We start from the raw sequence: 23,993 nt of genomic DNA, 5'->3' as shown, positions 1-23,993 counted from the left end.
TTGCATGACTATCAAAGCAGATCAAAAGACTTCCTTTGCACACACACTGAAAATAACCTCTTTTCAAATTTCACCTTGGGGAAAATACAATCCTTTGCAAATGGTCTGCAAGATGATCGTGTTCATGGGACTATTTATTGTTTTGCCGTGGGGAAGCATCCTATTAATGACAGGGCTTATTGATAAAATTTTAATATTGGAGGTGCAGGGAAATTGGTGGGTGCCCTTTAATGTTCCTTAAAAGGTCACTATTTAAAAAAAAAACCCACCCCCCCCCAAATTTACATGATCTGTAAAAGGTACTAGGACGACAAACAGTGAAGAAGGTGATCAATTAAGACATTAAGCATTTTGCAACACATGGACGCATCTGCATTTTAGCCTAATAATAAGGCCATCAGCTCATTTTCAGGGGGCTGTTGCCTACTTCAACTCAATCCTGAGATCAAAGGGAAAATGTCTGCTTGCATTTTCTAATCAGAAAAGGGATGCTAATTTCGACTCCTTAATATGTGGTGGTGAGAGACTCCTTCAATTAACTGAATTCTATAGCGCGGAGGGGAAAAAACGGATACAAAGGGAGACAGGCTAGAAAGGCAGAAGTTCTCATTAAATCAAAAGGTCCAGTATTCATTATCTCTAGCATCTGGGGCTAAGCACTAAACACGGAGATCATCAAAGGGGATTTAATGGGTTAAATTGAGAATATACGCTAATTAAAATATTAGATACGCATAAATAGCTCTTTGATATTCATCTAAAAGTTCAATTAAAAATAGGTGCTTCAGGTTTGTATTAAAGGGGGATTATCACTTTTAAGCAGAGGCAACAAGTTTATGGCCGTCCCCAGAAATGCTTCAAAGTGTTGCCCTTTTATTTAAAAAATATAATTAGGACAGCAATTCTAACTGGCATGGTATGGAACTGTCTGTGTAACGTGACTCCTGAGGATAAACAGAGCCGAAGGGCCCAGAGGTAAGAGGGAGCAAATCCAAAATCCAAGAAGGGACAATTTTGTCCTGGATCCACTGAAAGCTGCAAAACGGTTGCCTGCTGCTGTACTTTTAAGTGCAAAATGTTTTGCACATAACCTGAACCAGACCTCTATGTAGAGAATTTTCTCATGCACGTTTCCAGTGATTCCATAATATTTATGGTAAATCGACCAAAATGATTCTAAGTCTCCCTGTTTTAAGGTAATCATTCAGCAAAGCTTTTAAGCACATGCTTAAGTGCTTTGCTGAATCGAGGCCCAAGTAATCAAGGTTTCATTTCAAATCTAGGGGAAGCAACCTTTCCAATGACATATGGCACTGATGCTTAACTCCTTGTCAATTCTAGGAGCTATTTGTTTCCCAGTGTTTGAGAGCATGGATTGATTTCAATAATTTAGAGTGGGATTCAAAGCCCACAGAAGTCAACTGAAGTCTTTCGATGGCCTGCCTTTATTAAGCAAAAAGGTCTTCCTGCTAACTTGTGACATTACCTTTAACTTCTAGCAGGATTTTGCATCCAACTATTCAAAAGTCCCGAATTAACCCATTAGAAGACTAAAAATATTTCTCAGAACTCATTTCCATATTTACCTTTTACAGAAAACTCAGTACATCCACAGAGACGTAAGCCTTTCACATTCACTCTCTGGGCTGTATTCCCCAATTAATCCTTCCACTGCACACCTTCAACAAGACCAAACTTTGCTTAGGCCAGAGGATTCTATGGACCTCGGCTCCAACACATGCAGTATAATCATTTTGATTAGATCCAGCTATTGTTAATGACTTGCCTTAATGACAACTTGTTTTCTTTTAAAGTGAACCCGCACATTTGTTTTCAAGGCAATTTAACTGCACAGAAAGTTTGAAGGGGTTGTAACTAGGCATTTTGGGGCTAGTAGGATCCAAAGGAATTTTAGATACTGGTCAAAATTTCAAATCCAGGTGAATTTTGGATTTTTGTTTTTTCTTCTGAAACTTGTCAGGAAAATTCTCCTTTGCCCGGAGAGTAAATCAGGCAATTTTCAGGCCAAATATTCACAGTTAAATATATTGGGAGTGGGGCTTATGATGGAACCTGGATGCAATCATAACTATGGAGCCAGGACCAGGATTCTATATCTATTATACAGACAATGTATGATGAAAACAAACCCAAGAGTCAACAAGAACCTGCAGAAATTGCCTACTTGCAAAAAGATGTTTAGTATGTGTTCTCCAACACTCTTTCTGTGCGTTTCCTTATCATGTTTCATCTGTGGATTTAATTCTTCTTTTACACAGTTAAAGAAGCAGAACCATCATAAGAATCACATCTGTTTATTAACTTACACTTAATCTGTTAAAGGCTGTTTCCTATCAAAAGTGTAGTTCTTGATTAGCCTCAGTGTTCTGCTCAGTTTCTCAGTGTATATTCAGACTACTCCTAGCTAATAACAGATTGTCTAGATGAAGAGCCATTACTCGTCTGCATTTTCCTGCCCTAGATGAGGCTCTAAACTCCTGGGCTTGCTGTGATGTTGTGACAATGAATCATTAACCAATAAGGAAGCAACAATTGCATAATTAACTATTGTATCACTATTGATGGCCTGTGTTTGGTTCATGTTTTACTTTCTTCATTATTGGGAGCGTTTTAGTTTGGCTTCGTTCCTGGACAATCTGCCAACAGCTTCCTCTTTGTTTGTTTTAAAGAAAGAAAATGTTGTGGATATTAAGGTAATACAATGAGGTGGTTGTCTTTTCCCCCCTTTTTAATTTAAGATGTACCGGTTTACTTTTAAATTAAATCCGGCACAAGTATTTAAATTAAAAACTTGTTAAGGTCCCAAACCTGTAAAATTGTCGGTCGAAAAATTAGAGATGACTACATTATATAAAACATGAAAGAATCAGCTCTGGCTTAACGGCTGGGCCTGGGTCAGAATTCTGTCTTTTCCTTACAAGACTTGGTTACATTTTCCTTTTCCATCATTCTGACCACGTCTTTCCCTCCTTACATCTCTTAACTAGTTTATTTTTCTTATGTAGCATATAAGGGCTCCAAAGAAATCAGACCCCACTGTGCTTGGCACTTTACATATATTTAGGGCATATCTACACTGCAGCTGGCACTGTGCTTCCCAGCTCAAATGGATATGCACAGTCTAGCTCTGCTTGAGCTAGTGTGCTAAAAATAGCAGGATAGCTGGGAACAGGCGGCAGCATGGGCTAGGCCTCTGAATACATACCCAGGGGATCTGGGTGGGGGTAGCAGGGGCAGTACCCATGTACAGAGAGGTGAAGTGACTTCTTCAAGGTCACACAGCACGTCCGGGGCAGAACTGTAAACAGAAATCAAGTGACCAACCCTAGTCCAGTGCCCTGACCATGGGACAATGCTGAATCTGGCTTCTTTTCTTTTATCGCATCCAGTTCAAGCTCTCTGTCCTCACCTTCAAAAGTCCTCACAATTTTGCTTTGCTCTACATCCCAACTCTCTTTCCTGCTACTCACTCTGTGCTCCTACAAATCCTCTCAGTTGCTTCCTTTGTCACCTTCTCCCACTCTCAGCTTTATGGCTTTATTCATGATGCTGCTATGTTTGGAATGGCTTCCCACTCCTGGGCCATGACTGAAAGCCCATATAAGGCAGAGAGAGTCTTTCCATTGACTTCAGGGGGCTGATGTATCAAGCCCCACTGCTCTCTCTACCTTCTGAACTGTTTGAAATGAGCCACCCTGATTACCACTATAAAAGTGATTTTTCATCCTGTTGATAATAGGCCACTTTAATTGATTTGTCTCGACCCCCCACTGGCTAAGGCAACCCCCATCTTTTCATGTACTGCTATTTATATCTTCCTACTGTATTTTCCTTTCCAGGCATCTGATGAAGTGGGTTTTAACCCACAAAATCTTATGCCCAAATAAATGTGTTAGTCTCTAAGGTGCCACAAGGACTCCTCGTTGTTTTTGCTGATACAGACTAACACGGCTACCACTCTGAAACCTGTCTACCTTCTTTGTAAGTGAAGCCTCCTCTGCAGATCTTCCTCTGCCATCTTTGGTCTCTCTTATTTTACCATTGTATTGTACTTGTCTGTCTAAAACCAGCAGTAAGCTGCTTTGGAGCAGGGTCTAGGGCTTATGTGTTTGGAAAGCATCATATACACATAAGGTGCTCTTTAATCATATACTGCTGCTAACATCTCTGACACCTGTCTACCCCCGGTCATGGAAACGTGGGCCAGAGCTAAAATATTTTATCATTAATTCATGTCTCTTTGGTCAATGGCTCAGTGAGCATCATGGAAATGGTCCTGTTTTCATTTCAGTTCAAGTTATATTAAGAGAAATAATGATAGACACATCCACAGAGTCACTCAGATTGTTTTTAGGTTTGATGGAAATACTTTTAAAAGTTCATTATGTAAAATATAAAAAATGTTTTAGTAAGTGGCTGTAGGTTGATTTCACAGCATAAAAGGAACGAGCATTTTGGGAAAGACTAATAGGACACACAGATCTAGATTTACAAATGCGTTTAGGCATCAAAGTCCCAGGTTTAGGTTCTGCTGCAATTCACAAAACTCCTGCTGAACCTTGCAGGCACCTAAATCCACTCGATACTCTTTCTGGATAACTGCTCAGAAAGAGGCAGCAGCTTAATCAGGATATTACAAGGAAGGAAACAATAGAATAAAAAGAAGCACAATTCTAAAATAAAGATTATGTTTAAAAAATAATAATTTGGCTATAATAAAATTGGACTAAAATAAGGGCAATTGATCTGAAAATATTTCACCTTTTGAAATCGATTTTTTTTTTAATGGTAGTGGCTCTTATTTAAGTAGCGGAGTCTTGAAATTCTGTATCTGGGAAACATACATAATTTAATGCACCACGTAAACAGTTCAGATACTGTCTACCCTCTACAGCTCCCTAATAATTTCAAACTTCTTATAAAATGTGAAGGGTTTTGAAAGCATCCACAACTTGCTTCTCTATTTCATGCCTGTTTTGCAGAGTTTTCAGTGAGGAAATTTGAGGTAAATTCTGTCCTTTTAAAGTATGCGCTGGAGTTCTTTCCTCTTTTGGTTCTTCATCCGATTGTTTTGCTGAGAAAGGTTTTGGTTTAGGAATCTTCTTAGCATATTCCAGAGCCTAATAATATAAAGATTGAAAGAAGTTTGAAATTAACAATAAAATCAGAACAACACTTTTAAAATGGCAGGAGAACATTAGTATGAAAATTCTTGATCAGATTAATGATGTAATAATTCCATATCTTGAAGGGACCAGTACCAGATGCTTTAGAGGCAGGTGCAAGAAACTCTGCAGCAGCCAGCACATCCCTCGGCCAGTGCCACTTCCTGCAGCCGCCATTGGCCTAGGACAGCAAACCGCAGCCAGTGGGAGCTGAGATCGGCCGAACCTGCGGACGCTGCAGGTAAACAAACTGTCCCGGCCCACCAGCGGCTTTCCCTGACGGGCCGCATGCCAAAGGTTGCCGATCCCTGAGTTAGAGGTTGCCTTATGCCTTGAAGCATGCAGGTTTATATCTCTTCCAAAACTTTTTATAACAAAAATAGTATTTACTATTATAATTTTGTATATTCTCACATGCCTTTATAACTATCAATTCTGTTTTTTATTCCTGTTGAGCTCTTAGCCTCAATGATATCTTGTGGCAGTGAATTCCTCATAGTCTAAATGTAGCAAGTTTCAGAAAGCGGAGATTTATTCTATAATAGACCCCCCCGTCCATCCTTCCCCAAAATTTACATTACAAAAGGCCTAAAATGATAAGATGTTGTGACACTCCTGAAGACTTTAAAATCAAAGCTTAGATTAACTTAAATGGAGTCCCTTTCCAATTTCATTTCTGGTTAGTTTGAAGGCTGATAAATTTCTTGACAAGAGAAGGAATACAATGAGGATTGTACAAAAATAATTCATAGGTAACTGACCTTGAGGAACTCTCTGTATTAGGAGTGTCTGGGATTGTTTTAAAAGACTATAAAAATGGCAGCGGGAGCCCCTCTATCTTTTGGCACCCAACCCAAACTTTTTCTAGGAGTTCACTTTCCATGGTTCTCGGAGGCCCATGGACAAATGCAGAGTCCAGTCTCTCAAGCCCTCTTCCTCTCACTTTAATGAGAGTTCTAGCCCCATCTAATGAGATGCTTTCTAGTCTGACCTTATGTCTTGATAATGATGACTTGATCGGAGGTTTTGCTGGTGGTTTCTGCGCAGTAGCAACGTTCTTCATGTTGTACTCCTTAACTTGCTGTGCATATTCCTTTTGCTTATTTAACTTTTCTGTCTGGCAAGTGAAAAATTTAATGGTTATTTAAAGTTTTGAGGGACCAGTTTATTAACCCCTTTACTGCTGGTCTTTCCCATTTACGCCCGTGAGGCTGTTTAAAATGCAGCTAATCATTGCTCAGCAAGATCTTCTTAAAAATATAGTTTTTCAAGGTTAGAGAATGGTAATTCTTTATTTTCAAGAGCTCCTTCTTTGTTATATCGAGGATGCAGCTACTTGAAAATGGAGCAGTTTGCATCTTTATTACCACATAGCTGTTTCAGCATATTACTTCCATTCTAAAATGGCTGCACTAGCTACCTGTCCAATTTTGCATTGATTTTTAAAGTCCTTCTACTGCATTTAAAGCCTTGAATGACTGTGGTCCATTTATTTAACTGATTTTCTGTCTCTGTTTTCAACCATTTGTTACTCTCAGGCTCAGCAAGGTATTTTAGTTTGCCCCAGTTAGGAGCTGGTGTCAACATTCATTTTCTCCCCCCATTGTAATTTAATAACACTTTATTGGCATGACAAGCTATACAAGTGTTGCCAAAGTGTTAAAAAGAGACAGAACCCTCTGCTGTATGGACGAAGGCCGTTTTGTAGCAATGCATCTCTCTCTATTGATATAGATTTGAGATGACCAATCTATCTCATTTACTGCAAGGCTGAAGAAATCACTGTAGCTTTTAAACTGCCAAAGGGCTGATGATTTTATCATTTTAGCTATGCAATGCTCTGTGATAGTTTTGTGAAGGACGCTATATAAATATAAATAGTTGTTGTCTTATCAGTGAGGTGCAAGAACACAAGGGATATGTTCTGCAGCACTTGAGATGTACATCTGCTTAATGTAACTAGTAAAGTCACTGGCAGTGAAGAGGTCAAATGATATTTTTCATTCAGACTCTTTCTCTGACAATCATCTCCTCTTTGGCACAGTAAGATCAGAGGTTTGCTTAATAGTGAGTAATGTGCATTCAGCTACTTCCCTGTTGCACTTACTTTACTGTATTTACTTTCATTTTCTCTTCCAAGGTTCAATAAGACTGTCTTCTGGACTGTGAATGACAGTGCAGCTCAATCATGTTAAAGTCATTCATGTACATTTCAACTACCACAGGGAGAACAAAGCCGTTTGGATTTGCCTTGGATTTGGATACTCACCTGCTGAAAATTCCTTTAATGGATACCTGCTTCTGGGAACTACAAAACTAGAGGGATGAATCTATCAAAAATATAATTGTCTCTCCTTCTATTATACACTTCTTCATTTTTATGTGCATGCATGAGTTTTCTGGACAGATATCCATGATATCAAAGGAAATCTGGACTGTTAATGTTGATAGTGAACAAGTCTTAGCACACTGGGGAATATCCAGAGGACTGGAAGAACACTTTTTTGTTGTGGCAATATTTAAAAAAAAAAAAGGTAAATTAAATGACCTTGGTAATGGTAGGCTGTCAGTCGGACATAGATCCTCGACAACGTAATGGAATGGCTGATATGGGACTGTAATAAAGAGTTTAGATCAGGGGTCTCAAACATGCGGCCCGGCAAGCTCCCCATGCCCTTCCCCCCCCCCCGAGTTATTTCCTGTGGCCGCCAAGCTCCCCTCACCCGCCGCTCCCAACCCCTCCCAGTGCGCCACGTCCCCTCTTCTCTGTCTACTTCCAAGGGCTTTACGCTGCCAAACAGCTGTTCTTTCCAGGAGGGAGGAGTGGGGAGCCGCACGCTCAGGGGAGGAGGCGGAGAAGAGGCAGGGATTTGGGGAAAGGGTTGGAATAGGGGCAGGGAGGGGGCAGAGTTGGGGTGGGGACTTTGGGGAAGGGTTTGGAATGTGGGGGAAAGGGTGGGAAGAGGCGGGGCAGGGGCAGGGCCTCATGGAAGGGGTGGAGTGGGGGCAGGGCCGGGGGCACGGGTGTGTGTGTGTGTGTGCGTGTGTGTCAGTGATGCGGCCCTTGGACCAATGTACTAGTCCTCATGTGGCCCTCGTTGTCATTTTGAGTTTGAGATCCCTGGTTTAGATGGATAATATAATTAATGTTACTCAGCACAGGTTTATGGAAAATAGATCTTCTCAAACTGACTTGATATCTTTTTTTTTATGAGATTACAAACTGGGCTGATAAAAGTGTGTGATGGGGCATAATCTCCATCTGCAAGGCCAGGGAAAGAACCCCAATTAGTCATGCTCTGCACCTGCGGGGGCGGGGGGGAGTTTGAAGATTTGTGTGGACTTTTATTTGGACTTGCTCTTGCTGCCGTGGAAGGGGTTTACATTTTTTGTGACTTGGTTGGAGGGCCAAGCCACAGAACACCCAGAGAGGGAGTCAGGAGAAGACACAGAGAGGCTGCTGCAGGTCCAAAGGAGAGCCCAGGTGGAGGAGACCGACAAGGACTCCATGCAGCTTTGCTACCAGAGACTAGGGGGCACCCACAAGGTGAGGATGTGCTACTACAATATAGTGTTGATATAATAAATGTAGATGTCTTGATACCACATGACACTTAGATTAAGAAACTAGAATGATACAGAATCAGTGGCACCTATTGAAGTGGGGTTAGGTCTCAATCTAATTGTAAATGGAGAATCATCAATTGGATGATTTTTGATGGGGTCCCTCAGAGATCTGTTCTTGGTTCTATGCTATTTAATATTTTTGTAATTACTAGGAAGAAAACAAAGTCATTACTGATAGTTTTCAGAAAGCACAAAGATTGGGGGAGCGGTAAATAATGAAGAGGATGAGTTGCTGTTACAGAATAATCTGGCTCTCTTGCCAAGCTAGGTGCAATCAATACATGTATTAATGTCAGGGCCGCCCAGAGGATTCCGGGGGCCCGGGGTCTTCGGCGGCGGGGGGCCCTTCCGTTCCTGGACCCGCTGCCGAAGTGCCCCGAAGACCCTCGGCGGGGCCCCCCCGCCGCCGAATTACCACCGAAGCCGGACCCGCCGCTGAAGTGCAGCCCGGTCTTCGGCGGTAATTCGGCGGAGGGGGGCCCCTGCCGCGGGTCTTCGGGGCACTTCGGCGGCGGGTCCCGGAACAGAAGGGCCCCCCGCCGCCAAATTACCGCCGAAGACCGGGCTGCAGTTCAGCGGCGGGTCCTGCTCCGTCTTCGGCGGTAATTCGCCATCGGGGGGTCCTTCCGCCCCCGGAAGGACCCCCCGCCGGCGAAGACCGGGAGCGGCAGAAGCTCCTGCGCCCGGCCGCACAAGAGTTTGCCGGGCACCCCGGAGCGAGTGAGGGACCCCGCTCCAGGGGCCCCAAAAAATTCTGGTGGGGGCCCCCGTGGGGCTCGGGGCCTGGGGCAAATTGCCCCTCTTGCCCCCCCCTCTGGGCGGCCCTGATTAATGTGGCTGAATGAAAGGTCATATCTAGAAACAAAGAATGTAGGCCATATTTACAGAATGGAGGTCTCTATTTTGGGAAGCCCGGACTCTGAAAAAAGACTTAGGGTTCACAGTGGCCCATCAACTGATGATCAGCTCCCAGTGCTACGCTGTGGTTGTAAAAGGCTCATGTGATTCTTGGATTTAAAAACAGAGGAATATTGAGTAGGGATATGGAGATTATATGACCTCTGTATTTGGCACTGGTGTAACGGCTACTGGAATATAGTGTCCAGGCCTGGTGTCCACCACTCAAGAAGGCTGTTGAAAAATTGGAGAGAGTTCAGAGAAGAGCCACAAGAATAATTAAAAGATTGGAAAGCATGCCTTATAGTTAAGTTTGATAGTAAAAGTTCTGTAATCTAGCAGCCAAAGATATAACAAGCTCTAATGACTGAAAGTTGATCCAATGGTTGAAAGCTACACAAATTGAGACTAGAAATAAGGTGTATATATTTAAATGAGAGCAATTAGCCACTAGAACAACTTATCAGTGGTTGTGATGGGTTTTCTAACCGAGATATTCTCGTTCAACCACTTGAATGAAGAATTAATTCAGGCCTATATTATGCATGATATCTGATTAGGAGATGACAGTGGTCCCTTCTGATCTATGAAAATTAGCTGTGGGTTTTGTGAAAAATAAGTCTTGAAATCTAGCACATATTTATACATAGTTTTGCAATGAACTGGCTAGTGTGAATGAGTGCTAATGGACGAGCAGAATTGTTCAACTGTGTAACAAATCCTGTATTCCTAGGGAGAGTCTCTTTTAGCACAGGTGGCTGGAAGTTTGAGTGTTCTATAAAAAGTTCCAAAGGGCGATGGGGTGCAGCCTAGTGACAGGCAAGATGTGCTAGGTGGCCATGGACCTGCATCAATATTGTTTATATGGATCAGAGAGGGCACCTGGCAAGAGAGATGCACATGGGAAAAGAAGGGGCTACTTTTTAACCTAACTGGTAGAAGAGATCTTAGTGTTTTGTTTTCTTTTATTGTCTTAGTTGGACTCATGAATGGCATGGTTAACAGATGCCTGACCAGAACATTATCTTTATCATTTATTTGATGGTAATGCCCATCTATGTACTAGTTGCTTTCCTAACACTCAGAAGGACGGTCCTCTTTGGAATTTAATATTTAGCTTGAGCTAAGGGTATAACCTACTAGGCAGTTTTTAATTACTTTATCAACTGTGCTTTCATCTCCAGTGCATTCTACATCAGCTTACTTGGCATAACTTTGAGACACAAAAAACAGACAAAATGCTATTTGTGACACCTACTTTCTCTCTGACTGCTTCATAGTCAGGTCCAAGGCCTCCGAGCTTCACATTCAGGTTCATGTAGTTTCTTGGCCTAGAAGGCTAAGACAGAATCAAATACATCTTCCTTTAACTGTTGGCATAGAGGGCAAAAGTCTCCCTCAGTAATGCAAAAGTCATAAAGGTGTCTTTACCCTGAGCAGGTATGTCCTACTATAAACTACATTCCCAGGTATAATCACAGAACAGGAGAAAAATGGGTTTGCCTTTTTGAAAGCTTTTGCCAGGGAGTATAGAAAACAGTTTTGAAAATAAAGACAGTTAAGTGAAATGTAAAGCATTCACATGAATACTTGTGTATTTAAGGTGCATGAATAATTTCCGCTTGTACTACAGCATATGATCACATAATTAAAGACGGTGTGTAATGGATATGCACAAGATGAGCAGAATTTGGGTTGCATGCTCAACCTTAACTTTGGCACTTGCTTTATAAGTGCAATGTAATTTTGTTTCATGTGATAATATTCCTTTAAAAATTTCCCATATTATGTAGGCATTTGAATGACTAACAGGCAAACTCTCTCCACTTTGCAACTTGCCCGTCTTGCATTTCATGAGCTGAATTCTGTTAAACAGCTTAAAATGACAATGCATTTGGCAGTTATTACATTAACAGAACTTTTGAACAAAGCCTTGTAGCAAAACTACAGAAAACACCCTGTTTTTGGTGATAAAAGAGAAGTTCATATGTATCCTTCTCCTGGTAACTAACTAAAGACCTTTTGCCTGGGATAGCAAATTCAGTGATGGGGGGAGAGAAGGCACAAGGTGGAATCCTGGACTCACTGCAATCAATGGCCAGAGTCAGTGGAGTCAGGATTTCACCCAGAATGGAAGGAAGGGGAGGAAGACCTGGGGATGAAGGTAGAGGCTCTAGAAGATGGTTTGGGAGGACTAAGTGTAATTCTGATCTCAGTTACACAAGCTAAATTATTCTTGATTTACACTCAAGTCATCAGTGTTGCCCCTAATTTACACTGATGTAACCGAGACGAATCTGGCCAGGTAGCTTTAAATTAATAAACTTGTTGGGAAAAAATCCCAGAGCTCATAAATCCAATCAACAAAGTGCTCTGTTGTCAGAGATTCCCTTTATCTTATGAAAACAATATGGAATAGTTTCTAAAATGACTCTCCTTTACAATATTAAACTGGTGATGCATGACAATTAGACACTGTTTTCCCATGAGGCTAGTCAAATTCTTCTTGCATCTTTTGAGTGCCCTTATACTTCCATTCTCAGAAATGCCATAAGTAACAGGAGAACCTTCTAATTAGGTTGACTTTGAACCCAGTTCCTAATAACTAGGGACTGCAAAGTTTACTCTTTCCCAATAATACTGCTATATGGAACCTAATTTGGACATATAACAGTGTTGTGAGCAGCACCCCTTCACCCTTTTTAGTTGGAAGCAATCATTCACCTGAAAAGGTCAAAAATTAATGGTACTAGTATGGAACAAAACCTTTACAAGTGAATTGGCTGGAGCAGGTAAAAAGGATGGTCATTGCTAGTGGAATCACATACTATGTTTTTGTTGCAATGGCCTCAACCGAGGCCACACAAGGGCACTGCACCCACCCTCCTGCTTGGGAGCACTTTCACTTTTCTTCGGCCCTGTGCTGATCCCCCGTGCAAAACCCTTTTTTAAATTGTTTGTGTAGGGAACCAGAATTTAATCTTAATCCATTTCTAACCATCCATTATGTTAGCTCCAGGATAAGGTGCTTTTCTGGCTTGTCTGGGGAGGGCTGGGCATTCCTGGATCTCGTTACATCTGTTCCAAAGAGACTCAATTAACTTTCATAGCTGGGCAAAATTTTAAAAGTGTGCCAGTGAAAATGCTTAATAATCCAGACTCTGGTTTGCTTTATTTTCTTTCTGGCCTTTTACTGTAGTAATTCCAATAATGGAGCGGCTACAGAAATGCCAAAAGAATTTCTACCAGCAAAAAAGTACTTTCTTCAAATGATGAACATGTTTTAAGTCAGACCCAACTGGCAAAGAAATGAAATCTATAGAAATATTAGACTTTTCTTTTGAGTCAAGTATCCGAACTCTTTTATGGAATAATTCTATAATTGTTTTTTAAACTGAAGTTAGTACAGGGAGTTAACCATTTAGCTGTATGGAATAAATCCAGGTTTTTCTCAAGCAGCTGTAGTAATTTCCAATATATTTTCAAAGCCAAAATATGTGTGAATTAAATTTGACCTTGGTGTGTTTGTATGGACTTCTGTTTAATGTGAGAAGCTGGGTTGTACTGCGAGACATAAACAATCCAATTCTCCACAAAATTCTTCAGACGTGTAAGTGTGAGAAAGTTATTGGAAAAAAGGACAAAAAACAATGGCTTGAACGCAGGGAATGGAAAAGGAAGGAAATCTGCCCTGTAGTTACTATCTTAATCCAGCTAACCCTTCTTAGAGGCAGTCAAGCAGCAATACACAAACTGCCTCCTAGATGAAGCACATGAATAATTATTCCAGCTTAGCTGCATTTCTCAGTGCAGACAAGCTAACTTCTTAAACATTTAATTTGTCATGGGTGCACAAGGATATCTTTATACTGTTCCATTACATCAGCGTTAAATGGTTACAGTATGAAATTTGGACACACAGAAGAGACAAAGAGCTCAATTTTAATAATTGATCAGAATGGGATTGTCAGAAGACCTGGAATAATGTTTATAACATTAGCTTCACAAATCCTGTAACTTTTAATGTTGTTCCGTTTGAATTCCCTTGGAAGCCAAGAGATTTGATCTGACTGGCAAATGGGCATGACAAGGATAATAACTTATTCAGACTTGAGGCCTGGCTACCTGCTGTCCTATACAAATGGCTTCTTTCTCAATCATTTTACCACAGGAATAACTTAACGGATCAACAGTTCCGCATGTGTTCTAGCAGGTGACCTTCTCTGAAAAGTGGAGTGGAAAGATGCAGCTGTGAATTGCTTCAACTCCTTGGAATATAAAGTGTGTGAGTGAGTTGGTCAGGTCAGCTACTAGTTATTTTCTTTTTCCATATCTGCTTCTGCCACTGAGTTGCTTGATGCTGGGCATGTCACTTAACCTCTTGGAGTATCAATTCCCTTTCTGTAAAATGGGAATAATACCTCTTTTAAAGTGCTTTGAGATCTATGGATAACAAGCACAAAGTACTAATTTAATCAGAGGAGGGAACAGCAATATAAAATTGGTTTCTAACTCACCCATATTTTCTTACCTTCCTAGTCCCTTTTTCTTTCAGCTGTTTTTGCTTTTCCATTTGCAGCAGGTACCCTTCTGAGTTGCTGCGACTAATTTTCACTTGGCTTCCTTCACTTCTTTCTGTGTTAATCTCGGAGTCACTTTCTACCCTTGGGATTACAGGTGGAAACAAGCCAGAGAACTGCCTTTCGGCAAGTTGAGTGTCTTCCAGATGAGAGATTTTTTGATGATGTTGTTCCATTGTCTGTATAAGTTGTGTGGTTGGAGAAGGGCTTGCTAGTGGCTTCTGACCAGATGACTGGGATGGCCTCAATTTTAAAATGAAAGAAGGAAATTGTGTTTACTCATACCTAGATGCAAAGGCCCAATAAGCAATCTGTAAACTGAAATTGTCATTGCTATTCAAACCTATTTTGAAAACCATTAGCTATTATTTGCTGGGTACATTTTCAACTCATTGAATTACGCACGCAAGCTTTCAGAACATCAGAAGTGAGCATGACCATTTGTGACTGATTCTGATCTCATTCACACACCCATGTATACCAGGAATAACTTCATTAAGTCAACTGGGGCAAAGTCTGGGCCTGATCCAAAGCTCACTGAAGTCAATGAAAAGATACCCATCGATTTCAGTGGGCTTTGAAGCAGACCTTTTAAGTAGGTGAAAAATCAGGCCCTTTGTGTTAATTGAAAGTAGAATTTTCATTTATTACCATCAATCCACACAAGCTCTATATAAATAGTTTTAACCTCTCATGCCTTTTTCATGCTAGCCGTCTCAGATTTTATTTTTCTAAGAACTTCGGCACACAAAACCTTTGACTTTGATGGGAATTTGATAAACAGAGCAAGTGCAGGATTGGTAAAAATGCAACCAGCTGCTTGAACCTTATATACACTAGGACCACTTCTGGTGGACCTGCAATTGGGGAAGATTTTAAAGAAGAATACCAGTATAGACAAGTGTTGAAAGATGAGCGGCAGCGCTCTGAATTGCATTGGAGCAATTTGGGATTTTCACTCCACCTTGCCATAAGCTGGGTTTTGGTATAAACAAGTTGAGTACAAACAGGCTCCTCTAGACTCAGTTTATGGATGATGCAACTAAATGTTTTTTTGTTTTGCTTTTTTAATATCAGTTTTTCAGTTACCATTCTTAAACTTGATCTTGTAGTCCTTGCATGTACAAACACACTAAGATCAAAGCTTAAAAATAGTGTTAAACTGTTTATTAAATCAAACACTAATGAACAAACTATAAGTTATGAATAAATTATTGTGGTGGAATGTATCAGATTTTTCTGAACACTTCCTTGGCCTTCTCTAATATGACTTCCTTGGCCTCATGTACCATTATGCTAATAACATTTTGAAACATGGGTCCTTACCACAAGCTGTTGGTAGCACAGTTGTTGTGACGGCTCTTGTCTATATAAAATTGCTTTCTATGATTCTGTGTTGAAACTTGGTCTTTTACTGATTCTTGGAAATTAGCATTGTAAGTAGATGCGATGCTTTTCTGGTGTAGGAGCATGTGACCCTTGGCGTGCCCATCAGGTGGAAGAGGCTCCAAAACATAACTATTCTGTAAATGTTGCTGATTATATGGAGGTCTGTTTCTGGAGTTGTGCTGATATTTCTTGTTTTCTTCATTAATATATGCTGGAGATAAATTCAACCCAGTAGCGTTTTTATGCGTTTTTAGTTCAAGATGGTGCCTAGATGAAGCCAAGTTCATGGAGATTTGCTTCTGATTCCGGTTTACCAGATCTGAATTATTTTGTAAAGTATTTGAGTGTGTCTCCCAATCTGCTGCTGAACTAGTCTTAATGAAAGGAGTAATTGGATCAACGAAGGGATTTGTTTGTAACCAACTATGCAGTGAACTACTGTCATCTTTTTCAAGTTCTAGCACCTCAAAAGAGTTTGAATCCATATGAAAGTTCTCAAATTCTGGTACATTGCGATGTGTGTGATATTGAGGTCTTGGTTCTGCTAGTCTTCCTGGTGGATGCTGGACATCATTTGCTGGTAAAGATCTCTCTCTTAGCACTCGATTTAATTTTTTTCTGTCTGCCTGGGGCCGTTTATTTTGGTGATCCTAAAAAGAGTATTGTGAAACTCTCAGGTGATCATTTTGCATGCATATTAAATGATATCTTGAAGAGACAAACATACTAAACTTACACATACTTTTTGCTGCACCACCACCTTTCATTCAGGGATTTCTCTACATGCACAAACCTTAGGCCCCAATTCAGGACAGCACTTAAGCATATGCTTAAATTCCACAGAAGTCAGTGGGACTTGAGCATGTACTTAAGGTTAACCATATGCTGAAGTGCTGTCTTGTTTTTACTTTACTACACTTGTATGTATAGTAGACCAGATTCTCAGCTACTGTAAACTGTGGCAAACCTGTAAACTTCACTGGAGCTACTTCAATTTATACCAACTGTGGATCTGTTCCAGTGTATAATTGAGCAATTTTGGAGTCAGATTTTCTTCTGGTGTAAATTGGCACACTTTCATTGACCTCAATAGAGGAGTGCCAATTTACAGCAGCAGAGAATTTGGCTCTGTGTATTGGTTGTTTTGTTGCTAGATTTGGAAATGGGAGGTGGACAGAAGGCGTTAACTTCTGATTTGCTATTGCTGTTTATGATTTTAATTATGTGTCAATGTCTTTTTTAGTAGAAATAAATAAAAATACAGGCAGCCAATTATTTCCCTCTCCCACACAGTAAAAATTAAAATACTGTAAAAGGAGCTAGTGGCAGAGCTTTACTCTGACATATTATGGGTCAAAAGCTTTCCAGATTGATTAAATAAGTATTTCCAGTGTGACTTATTTAGTGTAAATATGTCCTTAAATGTCTTTGGAATTGCAAGTTAAAGCAATATATATAGTAAGAGACTTGCCTGGAGTTATTGTCTGCATGTAGTAGTCTCAATTCAAGTTATTCAACCCATTACTTATTGCTAATATCCACAGCACTAGTCACAGCCTACATTACACACGACCTTTTCGAAGGGCGCATTTTTTAGGCTTGTTTGCAGTCAATGTGCACGGTTTAAAGTGTTTCAATTGTTAAACCAAGTATTCATGTGCTTGTAAATCCTGGAACATGTATCCCAGCAAACAAACAACAAACAAATAATTCAGAAATTTAAATTCAGTGAGACTTCTCTCACTACCCAAAGCAACATACTTGAAATCTGGGGTTTACTTAAGATTTATCATCTTCCCAATTAAGGCACCAGGTGGTGTTCCTTTTGAGGCAAGATATAGGTTTCCTTAAAGGTAATATACAAAGTCATTCTCAGTCCATTTAATCTTCATCAGAACTGAAATCCTCCATTTCATCCTCCAGTCTCACCAGGTTTCTTTTGTTACCAACACTTGCAATCACTACATAGCATATGCACTCAGAGTAACTGCTTAATGGTAGGTATTAAGTCCACATATAGAGCTGAATGTTTTGGTGAAAGCTTTAGCCCTGGGGAATCCTGACTCCTGGTGCCAAGATGATAATTCGTTAGCTAGACCTCTTCCATAATGATTAGTGCTTTTACTGATGGTGCCACCTATGGAAGGGTCCCAGGGTCTCAGCATGAATCAGGGACAAACTGTGACTAAGCCATTGTTTTCCCACTTAGATGGATCAAGTAGCATTGTAAAATTCTTCCTTTACTAAGAAATTTAAAATCTACAGAACATCTTTTACCATGAATAATAGCATAAACTGCTGTTTGCTCTCTTAAGGAGCACAGCTTCTTGCCTTAAATGAACAGCAGGAAATTCAAACAATCTGCTTGAGCTACTTCAGCATAAACTTAATACAGAAACTAGGGCAGAGATTTTTTTTTTTTGAAAGGAGGCTAGGCAATTTGGATGCCAATTCCCATTAAATGTATGGGAACTAGGTGTCCAAATCCCTTAGGAGTCAAAAAAACATTCTGGGCTTAGTGTGTGAGGGAAAGTGTCTGAGGAGAAGGAAAACACAAGAAGGAGAAGAAAAGCTTGCAAGAAGAATACATATATTTATCTCGTTTTCCCCCTATGTTTACACTTCTCCCTTCATAGTCACATAGACCCAGTTGGCTACTATACTATGAGCCAGCTGCAGAGCAATTTCTGCTATATCAGGATATCTTGTCACAATGTTTGATCTTACCTGTGTAGATGGGACATACCCATGTTATAACTCTTTTAAAGATACAAAAAGTCTGTAAAAGCAGGTGGGAATGACCCTGTAAAGACCAGGAGAGCCTGACTTTTCACTCAGTTACATCAGTTTTATACCAGCCTAACTCGGTCGACTTGAAGTGGCATTATCTTGGCAGACAGTCCAATGGTCTAGCACTTAATGCTTCCTCACAGACTGGTTTCAACACCAAGAAGCAGATATAAACAGCAGGCTGAGCAGAGCTGGAGCTGGTGCAGGGTCTCTGTCTGGTGACATGTGCCAGCTGCCAAGGAAATGCTTGGGAACCTCTCTCCAAAGTGACAGAAGCTCCTCACTGGGGAATGCTGCAGCCTGGAACATGCAACGAATGGAGAAAAGCCCATCTTTCCTATGGAAAAATATCCCCAGGGGGGACTGTTGGGATCTCCTGCATCACTCAGGCTGGGAAGTCTCACCCAGTAGCTCCTGCATCCAGCTCAATGGCTACTGGCTGAACTGGACCAGATCTTTCAAAAAAGTGTCCAGTCTCAACTTGAAGATTTCAAATCATGGAAAACTCCAGACCCTCCCCTCCCCATTTTCCATGGCATTGCCTTGCTCTTGTCTCAAGCCAGAACTTCACACAGCATCTGACAAAACATGAACATGTTCCTGGAACATCTTGGTTTTTATAAGGTCAGTAAGAGGTTTGGTTGCAGGTTCAATTTAGTGGAGAAAGGCATAACAAAGTTACAACCCGACAAATTCAAGCGAGAAATAGGGCACAATTTAACAGTGAACATGAATAACCATTGGAACAAACTATCAAGGGAAGTAGTGAATTCTCCATCTCTTAATTTCTCAACTTGAGATTGGATCTCTTTCTGGATTATGTGCATCGGTGAAAAACAGGTGGTTGGACTGTCTAGATAATCTAATGGTCCCTTCTGGCCTTAAAAATCTATGAAACCTGGTGTAAAACTGGCGCAGTGGAGTGGAGAATCAGGCCGCAGGGCTTTAGCACGGTACCATAAGACTGTTGCAGACTCGGTTTTGTCCCACCTACACAGCAAGTGGTCTGTTCCATGGCAGACACTGCTGCATAGGAAGATCCTTCAGTTGCTGGTCCCTACTGTTTTGCCTCCAGCACCCTTTGAGAAAGTCACTGGTTACACTTCTCCTAAATTGCCAAATAGAGACCTTCATTAACTAAATCAAGATCGCAAAATTTTTCCCTACTTGTAAAAACAACTGGGAAAGAACAAGATTGTTACAGAAGTCAATCAAATACAAATGGGAATTCTCAGCTAAGGTTATCAATGAACATTAACACTTATTTTATACTCTCGTTATTATTTTTAGACCCTAAACTGTAACAATACAGTCTGCCCTGATAAGAAATAGGACATAACTGTGATGGCTCAGGAGCTGACCAAGGAGTGAATTGTGACTCAAGTCCTTGGTTCTCCTCTTCTTCCAACAGGGAAGTGATCTATGCCAACCCTTAACTAGGGACAGATTTCTTTCCCCTTCTACTCTGTTTTAGGACTGCTTAACTCTTGTTCTTTTTACTGCATGTTTATTTTCCTTAGAATCAGAATATCAGGGTTGGAAGGGACCTCAGGAGGTCATCTAGTCCAACCCCCCTGCTCAAAGCAGGACCAACACCAACTAAATCATCCCAGCCAGGGCTTTAGGAGAATTTTCTGCTGATGCAGAGAATCAGGTGCTGTTGGCCTTTATATCTGTTTGAGGCTATTTTTGGTCTTATTCAGAGCATAATCTGTTTATTCTTACCCTAGACTGACGATTCCATTCCTTATTTATGCCTAATTACATATCTTTCAAATACTGTACTCCATTTACAATCTTCCACATTACAGCTGCATTGCTCTTTATTGTAAGGGCAAAGGAACAAAATGAATCTCTTGGTCCTTACATTCTCCTTCTCCACTAGTCTGAGCAGCAAACTAAATTAATTATTGATGCTACCATAAATAGTTTTCATATCTGTTCTAGCTGGATTCTACTTTCTCAGGTACTGCTAAAGTGCTTATGTCTTTGTCAGTGATGAAACCTGGTCTACTCTGGCCTTATTCCAAGAGGTAATTATTTCACTGCATTAGTGTGAAAGGCAGTCAGTCATCTACTAGATTTATCAATTTTAGGTAATTAGCTAGCTTGACAGACCCTAAGGTGCACCCCCTTCCACCTGTAAATATTTTCTGTCTTAAAACATCCCCCTGAGAGAGATCAGCATCCTCCCTCCCCAAAGAGCATGGAATGCAACAATGAAATTAAGAAGCCCTGGTAACCCACCAAAAACAGTGAGCACTGGATGTATTAGTTTTATGGGCCAGTAGCATCATATGATCCTAAAGAGACTTGACCTTTTAAATCCAGGACTGCTTGAGACCTGGAGGTATATTGTGGATTTAATCCATCATATGGATCAAGCAGCATAATTTTTCTGCTTTTATAACTATCTTTCCTACTCTATAAATCCGCTAGCTACCTATCTAGTTGGACAGTCAGTCGGTAGCCATGGGATTTACAGAGTAGGATAAATAGTTATGAAAGCAGATACTATACACTACTTAATCATAGAAATGTAGGCCTGGAAGGGACCTCAAGAGGTCATCTAGTCCATTTCTTCCATGCTTAATGTATGTGATGGATTTTAGTGCACAAGATTTGTCGAACAAGAAGATATTTATATTCTCTATAGCCTATTTTACTTTAGCAACTAATTACTTTGACATTGTATTAGAGAGATAGGGCTTTATATATATAATTATAGCTATCTACTTCTCTTGCAAAAATATGGTCTATTAGAGCATGGCACTAGGAGCCAGGATTCCTAACATGTTATGTGGCCTTGGGTGAAAAACGTAATCTCTCTCTATACGTTGGTTTGTCTATCTGTAAAATGATTAATGCATTTACAAAGGTCTGAGGCATACATGATGTGCAGTTTAGCACACTGCAGGTGCACTGTAAATGATTGACAGCAATGCTTGTAAGTGCTCAGAGAGTCTCAGAAGAAAACCATTAAAAGAATTGTGAAATAGTAATATTAAGATAGGGAAAAAAAATTAACAAATCTGCCACACGTTAAATTTTAGAGGTGAAAAAAACATCAAGAACATGATTATTTGCATTATAGATTCCAAAAAACAGATTCATATTCCATCCAGAAAGGAACCTTTAAGTGGTGTGACCTCTGGAGCCATTTGTCTTCAGGATCCATGGCCATGCTTTGAAAGTCAATGGCATTCTGAATGAGCCTCTCATCAGCAGTTTTAACATCTGAAACCTAAAGAAGAAAAACATATTAAGAGCCACTAGACTTTATACACTGCGGTAGTTCAGTGGGGCCAAGGACAGCATAAAAGACCTATGGATGCGGGGGAAGGGTTGAACAAGCAACAATCCACATGCCAGTAAACGTAAACAGTAAAATGCACCATTACATTATTCATGGCAGGACAAAGATGGGGCCAAATAGGAACATAGGCAAAAGGAATTCACAAACAAGTCAGTATTAATAAAGACCATGGTAGCATGTCCATTAATAGGAAAGGCTGTGGATGACATTCTGAGCACTTTCAAAGAGAACAGAGGGAAGGAAAGTTACATACAGTAGGGACTCCTATTTGTAGCAAAAGCTAATAGATGACCAAGCTGTCCAATATATGTAAGATAGATACCTCTAATACAGGCAGAAGAAAGCAAACTACACATCCATCCCTGCCATGCAGACAATGAGCACTGAACTAAAACAGTCATGAGAGGACATACACCATAGCAAAGTCTAGACCAATGTAGTTATTCATCCAGTACAGAAAGCACTATAAATCAAAACTACCGTATATACTCGTTCATAAGCTGAATATTTTTGGTAAAAAGTGATGCATCGAAGAGCAGGGGTTGGCTTATTTTCATTGGCTCAGTTTTCCAAACCAGCTCTATCTACTGTCTCCTATAAGAGCAAAACAGATGCTCTGGCCAATGCTAGGGTAGATGCCATTGCAGTATCATATTGGAAATGCACAGTGTGAGAGCAGGGAGCAATCCAGGCAGCAGAACAAAACATACCATATTAAAAGAATTGTCTTGTCTATCTCCTATTATCTTTCTTTCTGCCTCTTTACTGCTGGATATTGTCCTGGTTTGCTTTTACACTGCATGCTTTTTCCATCATCCATAACTAAATATGATAGTACAGGACCCAAAGAAAAGGGCAATTAGCCAGCACAACCATTGTTGTGACAACATACCTAGCAGCTCTACTAAGCCATTGCCTGCAGTAAGGATAGCTAAGCACCGCTGATGAGTGGGGGTGACTAATTTGGGAAAGGCCACAGGGAGAAGATGGCCGTGACCAGTGGAACTACTAACTATGCAAACTTGAGCTCAGATCATTAATGACTGTCTCTTTTCCATGCAACCAATCAGCATCCTAACTAGAAGAAGAGCCCAGATAGCAGTAGTGGCTGGGGTGCTTATAACAGGATGGCAATCCAAACAGCACAGTTAAGGGACAATTACACCAAACTTGTTCAGGGTCCCATCTGGAATAGGCAATCTGGATTACACTGGAGCTGCCTAAGGCCAATGATCCAAACAATGAAATGAGTACTAAATAGCCACAAACTTGGTATATAGGGCAAATCAACTGAAATTAGGAAGCATTCATATGGGTGTTGTTCTCAGGTAAAATACCTGACTGTTATACTAGGGTGCTGTGTACAAGTGAAATGCCTAGTTTAATGCTCTGGGCTTATATCTAAACCACTCTCACACATGCTCTTCAGAGAGACTATGCAGCTCCCACAGATTGCAGAGGAATGCACAGCAGACACTCAGCACCTGAGGAAGCTGCATGAGTCAAGCTACAGTTTCTTAAGAACTGAATACTGACTTATTGCCATCAGGCCAGCCTCTCTCTGGACTAACAGCAAGTGCTTTATATCTCACCAATAATCCATAGAACATAGTATGAGAACAGCTGACACAGGTAATATGCTGTAGCCAGGTCTAGGCAGGTAACTGTGTCAGCTGGTATGAACAGAAATGAATTAACACTGGTGGGGCGGAGCTCTGATTGCTGATATTTCAGGTGAGGCATATTGCTGCAAATGGTAAGGAAAGAATCTACCAGCTCTTCTTACAGGAAAGAAATGAACAAATTAAGAAGACTCTTCATAGGTTTTCTTCTCCACAGCAAACAGAGAAACACAGCTGTTTCATTGGTAAGATGTTTTTGGTGGAACCCACTGACTCACTGCATTGATAGTTTACTGGGCAGGTAAAGCATACTTCTACATTATCTCTTTGAAAGAGGAACAGGACATAACCTCTGCCAGCATTTTTTTGTGAACTATTCTATTAATACCAATCAAATTGAGAAAATGATCAAATGAAATTGCATTTTGAGCATCATAAGCTGTGTAATGTCTATTCTGTTAAATTGAGGCCCATAATTGCTTCTCTACTGAAAAGATACAACAAAGACAGCAATCATGGCATGTCATTATCCCAGACTAGAAAACCGGCCTTTGCAGTGAGGACTTCAAAGGCTTGTGGTTCTCGA

The 23,993-nt window shown here is 40.6% G+C and overlaps 1 protein-coding gene across 4 annotated transcripts in view; it reads right to left on the bottom strand.

The window, feature by feature from the left end:
• Positions 1-3,909: 3,909 nt before the first annotated feature.
• JHY (junctional cadherin complex regulator) overlaps positions 3,910-23,993 on the bottom strand; it is a 32,434-nt gene continuing 12,350 nt past the window's right edge. For 2 of the 4 annotated variants that reach the window (XM_044997356.1, XM_044997357.1), the window contains exons 4-9: positions 21,603-21,713; positions 15,617-16,329; positions 14,242-14,533; positions 10,969-11,049; positions 6,178-6,303; positions 3,911-5,141 (exon numbers count right to left, since the gene is read on the bottom strand). In XM_044997356.1, the coding sequence (XP_044853291.1) occupies positions 4,938-5,141; positions 6,178-6,303; positions 10,969-11,049; positions 14,242-14,533; positions 15,617-16,329; positions 21,603-21,713 (1,527 nt within the window). In that variant the 3' untranslated portion in view covers positions 3,911-4,937. Of the gene's footprint in view, positions 5,142-6,177; positions 6,304-10,968; positions 11,050-14,241; positions 14,534-15,616; positions 16,330-21,602; positions 21,714-23,993 lie in introns of all 4 variants that reach the window. The other 2 variants (XM_044997353.1, XM_044997355.1) reach the window with 2 other exon arrangements.

The sequence above is a fragment of the Mauremys mutica genome, chromosome 22 (genome assembly GCF_020497125.1).
Source record: "Mauremys mutica isolate MM-2020 ecotype Southern chromosome 22, ASM2049712v1, whole genome shotgun sequence".
In the NCBI taxonomy this organism is placed as follows: Eukaryota; Metazoa; Chordata; order Testudines; family Geoemydidae; genus Mauremys; species Mauremys mutica.
The sequence above is the reverse complement of the archived record's forward strand: the minus strand, read 5'-3'. Positions and strand labels throughout refer to the sequence as shown.